The sequence below is a fragment of the Bombyx mandarina genome, chromosome 08 (assembly GCF_030267445.1).
Source record: "Bombyx mandarina strain Sakado chromosome 08, ASM3026744v2".
Classification (NCBI taxonomy): domain Eukaryota; kingdom Metazoa; phylum Arthropoda; class Insecta; order Lepidoptera; family Bombycidae; genus Bombyx; species Bombyx mandarina.
Window position 1 is genome coordinate 6,295,760 of NC_143215.1, and position 10,551 is coordinate 6,306,310.

Genomic DNA, 10,551 nt, shown 5'->3' on the forward strand with positions numbered 1-10,551 from the left:
CATTTCAATTAATTTCCTGCCATGCCATGTTTCATATCAAATTAATAAGCTTCATTTCATTTCATAATATCATATTTCATAAAAAATATATATGTAAAAGATTAGGTTGTATGGTGCGATACCTTTGCCTTTCCATTTGGAAAAATAAAACGACTACCGTAAAATGGGGCGATTAGGGACAACTTCCAACTTTATGACCAATTTTAAGGTAGTTGTTGATGTATATAATGCTATATCAGGATCAAAATGTTATCCAATTTAAAACTATGCAACTAGCATTCCAGTTTAAGCAGAAAAAGCAAAAATAGGTGTAATCCCTATTTACCCGGAAATTGCGGTTAATTGGGACGAAATGAGAAATTTGCTAGGGTTGGCACTACTTGGTTTTAATTTATTTATTTTATTTATTTATAATTAATTTATATTTACTTGGGAAATGATCCACGACAGATTTGTCCAGTAAGTTGTGAGACAATTAAAAAAAACATCTATTTCATCACTTAAAATTAGTTCAGCGCAATCGGACAACTCCGAATGAACATTGACGGAGACCACGCTACCGTGGACATTATTGTAGTCCCAAAGGATTTTGTATATGAGAGAGTAAGCACCTAAATTCGAACGAGTGAGCTTTCTTATAAACGGTTTATATTTCTTCGTTCTTGGTAAGTACTTAGGGGCTGATATTTTTATCTGGGTTAAGAGATTAGGTGTGTCGGTTATTCCATGGATTAATCAGATGAATATCCCCACTCTGAACAAATATTAAATATTTTATTATATATTACTTAGACATTTTTGTCCACCTCGAGATTTCATTGTTCTTGTTACATGTCTGTGCAAAATCGACTTACTTATATTAAATTGCTTAGCTATTTCAACTAAAGACTTATTCCCAATTTCCTAGGCTTCTATTGCTGTTTTTAATATTAAGGGATCATATCTCTTTTAAGGCTTTGCACTCTTTGATACGTAAACGCGAGGCATATCTAAAAATAGAAAACAATACGTAACTGATAATATAAATATTTACCAAACAATAAAATAACACATTGATAATTTTAAATAAAAGTTCTAGACAAACACATCATGAATAAACTAGATTTTTATCAACAAATGTAAAAAATATTGTTATAACTACATAGACAACCCTACAAACCGGTACCTATTTATACTTAGGTCGTTTCTATTTCACGTATTCTCATCCCAATTGACCCCTTTTTCGTTGTTATTTTTACCTAAGACGTCCCTAATATCCCCCAAAACAACAGATTTTTACATGTGTTTTTATTTTATCAAATACATTAAAACCAATAACAACTGAGACTTACCTTTAATATATATGATGGTTCAAACACTAAATAACGTTTACAAATCACAGTCGTCTTCTATTATTATCAAATAAATAAAAGAGAGCAAAGTTTCTAGCACTAAAATAATTACCACCACAGGAAGTTAATTTGAAACGCGATTTTTTATAAGTTAGCAGATATTATCATGCATATTCAGACTTGTTTTGTGAACTTTCAACATTCTACTATTAAACTAAAAAAAATGGAAGATTTTGCAACGAATATAAAACTAATATTGAGCGTCGAAAGATTTTCCCGGTTTTTTCCCGATTCGCCTCTCAATCCCTAATCGCCCCATTTTACCGGTACTAATAATAAATATTGCATTGCAAGCAAATTGCAATTGAACAAAAATACAATTTTTGTATGTACCTATGCATGTATGTTCGATTAAATTAATATTTCTTCATAAATGACTGATTTTAGATTCAATTTTTCTGGAGCGGAGTCTGAAGTAGAACACAAAGGTTAGTTAGGTTTTAAGTTTGAGTGAAAATTGCGCGTCAATCCATTCGCTTTAAACAATTGTTTTATTGTGTCCCGATTTTATTTTAATAAAACTTAGTATAAGTTCCTAAGTTTTTTCTAGACGATGAAGAAATTAGCTGGCTAGCCAGTGAAGAGGTTAAACCGGATAAACAAATAAAAGAAGTAGATGAAATAAATTTACTTTACCTTGCCTCACTGCCATGCCGTGAAACGGTAATAAGACATATTATGCCAACTAAAATTATTGAAGAACTAAAAAATAAAGAATTACAAAATGTTTTGAATACAGCTGAAAAAGAACATAGCGATCTAGTCACAGGAAAATACGAAGGTACGAAAGTGTTTTTTTTTTGCTTTTATAGCTTGTTAAACAAGCATAAGGTTTACCTGATGTTGCTTGGTTATCATCGCCCATGTATACATAATACAAGCAATACCAGAGCAATGACGAGCCGCTGACTACTGCTTAAAAAAATTGAAGTGATTTAATAATGATAGATTTTAAATTAGCCTTGACTATTTTTGTTTGGTTTACAAGCTCATTTAGGTATAGAAAAAATTTCACAGCTTCGTTTTTTTAAAAATGGTTTTTTTTTTAATTTCTCTTCTCTGCACTTGTCAGGAGGACTAAAAATATGGGAATGCACTTACGATTTGTTACAATACCTGATGAATAACAAGGATATAATAGAATTTCAGGATAAAAATGTTTTAGACCTGGGATGTGGAGCAGGAATATTAGGAATATATGCACTCCAAAATGGAGCTAATGTTACATTTCAAGATTATGTAAGTAGTACCACATGTAAAAACTGATCTTTTATGTAATAATTATTAGAATGTGTTTAATAAAGTGATTTGACAAATGTAAAATAAAATTAAATTAAATAAATGTTATAAAAATGTCATGAATTATTAGTGATTTTTACAATTTATTATATATATTTTTCTTTCAGAATAAGGAAGTCTTGGAGAATGTTACTATTCCCAATGTATTAGTAAATATAGAAGAAAAATTCAGAGAAAAAGAGATAAAAAGATGTAAATTTTACTCTGGAGATTGGACTCATTTCAATAATTTTCTACCAAACAATGAACAATTTGATATAATTCTTTCATCTGAGACAATTTATAATGAGTCCAATTATGTTAAAATTATCACACTATTTAAAAACAGATTGAATAATGATGGTAGTGTGTTTTTAGCTGCAAAATCTGTTTATTTTGGTGTTGGTGGTGGCACAAAACAATTTGAAAAGACACTAGAAAAATATGGATCATTAAAATCAAATGTATGTTGGAAAACAGAAACTCCAATATTAAGACAAATTTTGAAAATAACAAAGTAAATACATAAATAAAGGTTGATTATTTTTATCTTTGGATAGTAACATACATTCAGAAATAGGCTTTTTTTTTTCTATAATAAGTGGGTGAGCTGACTCCCCACCTTGTGTTAAGTAGTCACCAGAGCCAATAGACAACAATGTAAATGCCACCAATCTTGAGACATGAGTTTTAAGTCTTAGTTTTTACAGTAGGATATCTGCCCCAACCGAATCATATTTTGATTCGATTCAAAAACATTTCTGCTGCACAACAGAAGGTACAAACTCGAGTGAATTCACAAGCTACCACCAGTAATATAGCATATAATTATTCTTACGTTCCACAGAGACCATACTATATTAATTCATTTATAATTGGATTAAAATAAATCTTGAATGAAATATATTTATTTATTACCCATCTTATTATCTAACCATTTTAACCATTCTAACCATTTTAAGAAACACATCAGTCATCTTGGTTTTCAAAATATGTTCCACTTATGTTTCAGAGTCTATGGTGAAAGTCGCTCAAAAACCCACCCATCTTCACCTTCATGTAATAATCTTTCATCAGACACTTCTCCTTTATTGGGTCTTCTGAATTTGATGCGATCATGAAGCCGGTCCCTCTGACCTTGCCAGAATTCGACAGACCTTGGAATTAAAAGATATCCTCCCCTGAAAAGTTTAAATTATTTTTAATTGTTCCAAGCTATGTAGTTGTTAATGATTATATTAAAATTAAAGTACCAGTAGCTTGGTTTCGGAACTTCTTTACCAGGTATCATATATTGCTGTTCAAGAAGTTTTTCTCTTTCACATAGAACATCTCTGGACTCTATTGGAGTACTTTGGTAGCTTGCACACGCAGCAATCTGGCTGACTACTGGTCGTGTATGAAAATATTTTGTAGAGTCATCTTCTGAAAGTTTTTCTACTCTGCCCTCAATTCTCACTGATCTATTCAGTATTTCCCAATAAAATGTGGCAGCAACGTTAGGATTCCCTTCCTTTATTACAAAAAATACATTAGTAGCATTGTATTGTAAATACATTAGTAACTGTTTTGTGAATATGTTGTCACTAGTTTTTAAATTTCCGGAAAGATATTTAAGAACATGGAATATAGTGTGATTTTTCCAAATTTCAATTCAGCTAATGTTTATTAAAATTTTATGAATTTGTTAAACTTTTTAAAGCTTTTACTACATCTTTTCTTCAGTCTCGTATGACTATTTTTTATTTTTTATGCATTTTTATCTAATTTTAGATGAATCTAACTGGATAATTTACTGCTTTATCAATGTAAAACATGTCAAATGCTAAAATGACTTACTATATCTTTAGCCTTTTTACTTCCATAGTTTGTGTAAAATTTGAATCCTTCTTTACCATAACCCTTGCACAAAACAAACCGAGCTGATGGAAAACCTTCCCTAAAACAAAACATTAAACTATGACATTGCTATGAATGAAAGAAGGTAAGGAATATTTATATCATTTTTAACTTAGTTTTTCAACCAGAATAACCAAGATTTGCAATCTTAGATCATCAAATTATAACTGCCAAATTATAAATACCTGAATATCAGCAATTATTAAAAAAAAAACCATTATTGTAACGTAAATTCACTCTAGGTAGATAAGTATTTGGAGTATGTACCATCTGAAAATACTCTGTATTTTGAGCCTGTGTGTATTCTGGATAATAATTATTATTACTTATTCACTTACTGTGAAACTGTAGCTAGACACATTGCATTGGGCTCCAGAATTTCTTTCCTAGCACAAGCTTCTTCAAACCAAGATTTGAATTGTCCAAAAGGTTCTGTAGATACAAGGTGTTTCTCTAAAAAGGTTTCATCTTTTTCCTTATACTTAATTCTCATACCTGTAAAAACAACAGAACAAAGAAAACATTCTAATACAAATACAGAGAGCATTCCTATTCAAAAACTTACCACCAATATCAATACTCATGTTGCGGATGTATTTCAAGTTAGGGCTTAGTAAAACTGATTTTCTGATCAAAACAACACAGTTATTCAGCATTTATTGAAATCTAGTTACCGTTGAAGGTTAATTATTATTAGGTTAGCAATAAAATTATGTAACTTGTTTAATTAACGTAAAGTGAAATTCTAATAAATTATTATGATTTTATATTGTACCGTACCTAACGTCGTGACTTGTACGGAATCAGGTAGTTTGGTCTTTTTAAACCTAGTATTTATATCAGTTTTGTTTGTATAATTAGTTTTTTATTACAATTGTTTGTAAAAATGTTTTTTTCCTATTTGTCATTTAGATTATTTATATATTTATTTATATGTGATATAGGTTTAAATTTTTTTAATTTTTATTAACGTTGTGTATTTAGTGTGGAATGATCATATAGTTTATGTTCGATAGATACTGTACATAATTATAGTCGGATTTTTAATTAGACGAAGCCAGCTGACAGTAGCTAATGTCACTTTGTGAAATAATGTTGCTATATTTAAAGTAATAGTGATGCGTTCAGTTCTCGTTCAATCACATGAATGAACAATGAGTGTGAAGAGTTAATCATTAATGTCAAACTATAAAAGAATATTATTTATATTTTACAATAAAATTGTATTAAAGTGCTCCAATATATGTTACTAGTAGTATGTAACTACAATTAGTTTTTTTTATTTTCATTACATACCTATAATTGTTATATTTTATACATCTATAATTTCAACTATATGATGTATTGGAAATAGGACAGTCTTACAAGCTTCCTCGCAATGTTTTTCTTAATGTTTAAAACACTCGGTATTCAGTACAGGTAGATACTATAGGAACATAATATTTCGTCGAAAACTCATTGGTATGTACAAAGCACGCCTAAAATTCAAACCCCGTACCCGATATCGGCAATTCGGCACACCAACTATTCACTAGACAATCGAGGCAATTTCATTAATTCAGGAGTTTTTTCAATCATTCAATTTGTCACAACACTATTTTTATTTCATCAAAACCTGACAACACAGTAAACGTCAGTTGACTTCGTCTAATAAAAAATCCGACTATAAGTCTGATTCTCTAGACAACACGGGTAAAAATTATGCTGTGGCTGTGGCATATTCGAGTCAATACCTTTAACAAACATAAAAAAATACCAACTTAGCACATCACTAACTGCGCCTTTTTGGCGGGAACGCGAAGAGCAAAGCTGCGTGAATTGTTTTACTTTGTCTATTTAGTGTTCCTTCAGGTTTAAATGGGTAATAACTGTGGTTTATTAACTGTTTAATATCTGTGAAAGTGCACAAATGTGGGAAAATGAAAGCCGCTGGACGTAACTTTCCGGTATCCTCCAAAAAGTCCACTGAAAAAGTCTCAGTACCTACATAAATGACCACCATTTTACTGAGATTATATTTCATCTTTGGAGGTTATACGTAAGGAGAACCATCTCAGTATATTAAAAAGTGTCCATAAGCCGTTACACTAGCTGTTACACTTAAGCACCATAACCTGTTACACTTCTGGTATAGTAACCGGCAAACATCTTGAGCAAATGACCTTGACTGTGCAGAACCGAATTTTAGATCACTTTGGTGGTGAGGGTGAGGCGCGACGGCAGGGGAAATCGTATCGAGCGCGTTATTGGTAGATCAGTCGAACCTTGCGCCCCGCACCGCACCCTCGTTCCGCTTGCTCCCAAAAGTACGCTTGCGTACAGTGAAATGTCTATCGTTATGAATCGTTATGTTATTTTTTATAATTGCTTGTTGACTTTATTGCCATTGCTATTTGTTGAGTGTTTAGTGTGAGTTGATTTTTTATAAAAAATACACTATGCCGCGACAAACTGGTGTAGTATTCAAAAGAAAGGGTAGAAAAATTGTGTACGACGTATATTGCTTCATTATAAAACAGGGGAAGAATGATATGGAAAAAGTAAAACAGACTTCGGAAGCAACAAAAACATCAGTGAGTACTGTTAGGTGCATTATTAACGAAGCTAAAGGCTCTGGCTTGCTCGCCGTGTTTGGGACTCCGGGTAAGAAAAAATCAGGGTAATTGAAAAAAGTAACATTCGATTATTACGAATCGAATATCTTCAAAAAATAATTAATTATAGACAAAAAAGAAGATCGAACCGACTGAGTTGTAAACTACACCGATGAGCCCTATGTCGACTCATCACGATGATGGCGACTCGGGTGATGAAAACAGTGATGATGATGATGGCCAAGATGATAACGAAAAAAAATTTACAAATACCAGCTTCGCTTCAACTGAACGAAGACCTGGCAACAGCTCTAGTTTTGACTTAATAGAAGGAATATCTATTTTACCCCAAGATTAAATTATTACAATTATTAACCTAGATTTTTTGTTGATGTTATAATAAATCGTAGGTAACGAATAGCAGTGAGAGCACTGAAGAGTGCTCGCAGTGTAAATCGGAACATAGCCTTCACTGCAATCCAGCACACTACACTCAGTTTAAAACTTCTATATTCATACTATTTCCCCTTGCTACAGTAGCGCTAATTCGGTGAGTTTTCGAACTATAATTTGCTGTTTACAGATGGACACTTTTTCAACTTGTCCCCTATACAAGATGGTGCTCCTTACCTCTACCCTCCATAATTTCATCCCATATCATTTCAGCTCATTTCACATGATTTCATTTCATTTCATAAAATCATTTTTCATATAAAGAAATATATAAAAGATTAGGCTATATGGTATGATACCTTTGCCTTTCCAATTGGAAAATAAAACTACTACTAATCTATGGTAAACAGTTTAAGTGTATAATCTATGGTAGTATACCGGTAAAATGGGGCGATTAGGGACAAATTCCAACTTTATGACCAATTTTAAGGTAGTTGTTGATGTATTTAATGCTATATCAGGATCAAAATGATTGAGTCTTGGGGGCATCTTTGTTGTCCAATTTAAAACTACGCAACTAGCATTCCAGTTTAAGCAAAAAAAGCAAAAATAGGTGTAATCCCTATTTACCCGATAATTGCGGTTAATTGGGACGAAATGAGAAAGGAGACGGAAAATCGTGGGCCAAAAATGTAATAACTTGGAATATAGTCTACTAGCGACCCGCCCTCGCTTCGCTTCGGAAACATTAAAACACACATGAAAGCAAAAAAAAAAAATTAAAAAGAAATTTAAAAAAGTAGCCTATGTTCATCAGGGACAATGTCGGCTTCTAATGGAAAAAGAATTTTTCAAATCGGTCCAGTAGTTTCGGAGCCTATTCGAAACAAACAAACAAACAAATCTTTCCTCTTTATAATATTAGTATAGAAAAAATTTGTCATATTTTTTTATATAAGAATATAAATAATCACCTCAATCCTCTTTCTGGGACCGGAGAAAAATGAGAAAGTTAGTTTTTGTCGGTATAACGGTGTGATCGATTTAATTAATCGATTACAGGATTATAAAAAGAAAAACATTGCACTAGGTAATTAATGCAAAGTAATTAAATGGGCGATTTATACTTGTTGTATACAAGTGCGGTATACGCCGGATTAATTGCGATTATATACATAAATGAAGAAAAAGTCTATTATTACTTAACAAAGTAATATGATTATCGATTTCAAATCGATTAAAATCGATTGTATTTTTGATGACAGCTTTGACAGTAAGCTGACATGACGTTTGTTCATAGATTATACAATTATTTTTTGGTGCTTGTTGGTTTTTTGAAGTTTTTTCTGCTCTACTCGTTTTGTATCTTCGACGCATTTTGAGTGTGTATCTATCGGCTGTTTTTATATTTTCAACGATCACTGCTTTATTATTACGGATTCCAACTCTGCCAGCCTTGTACGACAATTGCTTCTACACTGGACACCGAAGATCGCTCACACGTTTGACTTGAAATTGTTGCATTGGATACTGTTGAAATTATGGATCGCTGTGTGAATTGTGGGATGGCAATTCCATATTCCATACCTGATATATATCATTGATATTCATTCTTATTATGACATTTAAAAGATTGTCCAATGGATATAATAAACATTTACTTATGCTTAAATAAGTTATTATTCAGCTCTTTTAAAGAGATTGTAACATAACCTAACTTTTACTAAATCTTTATTAACTCGGCTCTCAGATTGAGAAAACTTTTATAAATTTCAGCAAGGTACTGATAAATCTGAATCTATTAATTAATATTAGTTTCATCACGTTACATTCGGGCCCAAAAATGTATGTAATCGTTTCAGTCTCCTTTGCTAGGGTTGTAGGGTTTTAATTTATTTATTTAGTTTGCATAAAAAATAATGAAAAGCTGAAAAAAGTACATGGGAGATGTCACCTCTCCCCCACTCTGAACAAATATTTAATATTTTATTATGTATTACTTAGACATTTTTGTCCACCTTGAGATTTTATTGTTCTTGTTACATGTCTGTGCAAAATCGACTTACTTATATTAAATTGCTTAGCTATTTCAACTAAAGACTTATTCCCAATTTCATAGGCTTCTATTGCTGTTTTTAATATTAAGGGATCATAAGGCTTTGCACTCTTTGATACATACACGCGAGGCATATCTAAAAATAGAAAACAATACGTAACTGATAATATAAATATTTACCAAACAATAAAATAACACATTGATAATTTTGAATCTAGACAAAAACATCATGAATAAACCAGATTTTGCCAACAAATTTAAAAAATATTGTTATAACTACCTACATAGACAACCCTTTTTTTTTTTTTTTTTTTCGGGTAGAGGGCCGATCCTCCTACGAGGTCCCCGCGCAAAAGGGGCGCGCGGGGTATGTGAGACTCAACGGTCTGCATGGTGTTGTGAGCAGACCGCGGGCCCAAGGATTTTAACCCTACAAACCTGTACCTATTTATACTTAGGTCGTTTCCATTTCACGTATTCTCATCCCAATTGACCCTTTTTTCGTTGTTATTTGTACCTAAGACGTCCCCGATATCCCCAAAAACCACAGATTTTTACATGTATTTTTATTTTATCAAATACATTAAAACCAATAACAACTGAGACTTACCTTTAATATATATGATGGTTCAAACACTAAATAACGTTTATAAATCACAGTCGTCTTCTATTATTATCAAATAAATAAAAGAGAGCAAAGTTTCTAGCACTAAAATAATTACCACCACAGGAAGTTAATTTGAAACGTGATTTTTTATAAGTTAGCAGCTATTATCATGCATATTCAGTTATTTTGTAAACTTTCAACATTCTTCTATTAAACTACAAAAAATGGAAGATTTTGCAACGAATATAAAACTAAAATTGAGCGTCGAAAAATTTTCCTGGTTTTTTTCCGATTCACCTCTCAATCCCTAATCGCCCCATTTTACGGTACACG

General features: G+C 31.8%; 2 protein-coding genes across 3 annotated transcripts; one reads left to right on the forward strand and one right to left on the reverse strand.

The window, feature by feature from the left end:
- The first annotated feature begins 1,615 nt into the window (after positions 1 to 1,615).
- On the forward strand, positions 1,616 to 3,571 carry LOC149502509 (histidine protein methyltransferase 1 homolog). The gene is made up of 4 exons (XM_089729090.1): positions 1,616 to 1,819; positions 1,942 to 2,172; positions 2,464 to 2,630; positions 2,798 to 3,571. The coding sequence occupies exons 1-4, from the start codon at positions 1,765 to 1,767 to the stop codon at positions 3,188 to 3,190; spliced, it is 846 nt and encodes a 281-aa protein (XP_089585216.1). The 5' UTR covers positions 1,616 to 1,764; the 3' UTR covers positions 3,191 to 3,571.
- On the reverse strand, positions 3,562 to 6,340 carry Pnpo (pyridoxine 5'-phosphate oxidase). 2 transcript variants are annotated; one of them, XM_089729091.1, is made up of 5 exons: positions 5,134 to 6,340; positions 4,907 to 5,063; positions 4,509 to 4,608; positions 3,923 to 4,182; positions 3,562 to 3,850 (listed from the first exon to the last, which is right to left on the reverse strand). In XM_089729091.1, exons 1-5 carry the CDS (start codon positions 5,222 to 5,224, stop codon positions 3,685 to 3,687), a joined length of 774 nt encoding a protein of 257 aa, XP_089585217.1. In that variant the 5' UTR covers positions 5,225 to 6,340; the 3' UTR covers positions 3,562 to 3,684. The 2 variants fall into 2 exon arrangements, with proteins under 2 accessions (XP_089585217.1, XP_089585218.1); XM_089729092.1 differs by having other exon boundaries at positions 5,349 to 5,488.
- Between the last annotated feature and the right edge of the window lie 4,211 nt (positions 6,341 to 10,551).

Coding starts and splice junctions, on each gene's coding strand:
- LOC149502509 (XM_089729090.1), top strand. CDS start 1,765: ATGACTGATTTTAGATTCAATTTTTCTGGAGCGGAGTCTGAAGTAGAA. Junction 1,820..1,941: donor GTCTGAAGTAGAACACAAAG/GTTAGTTAGGTT, acceptor AGTTTTTTCTAG/ACGATGAAGAAATTAGCTGG. Junction 2,173..2,463: donor AGTCACAGGAAAATACGAAG/GTACGAAAGTGT, acceptor TGCACTTGTCAG/GAGGACTAAAAATATGGGAA.
- Pnpo (XM_089729091.1), bottom strand. CDS start 5,224: ATGCTGAATAACTGTGTTGTTTTGATCAGAAAATCAGTTTTACTAAGC. Junction 5,064..5,133: donor CATGAGTATTGATATTGGTG/GTAAGTTTTTGA, acceptor TTGTTTTTACAG/GTATGAGAATTAAGTATAAG. Junction 4,183..4,508: donor GTAAAAAGGCTAAAGATATA/GTAAGTCATTTT, acceptor TTTGTAATAAAG/GAAGGGAATCCTAACGTTGC.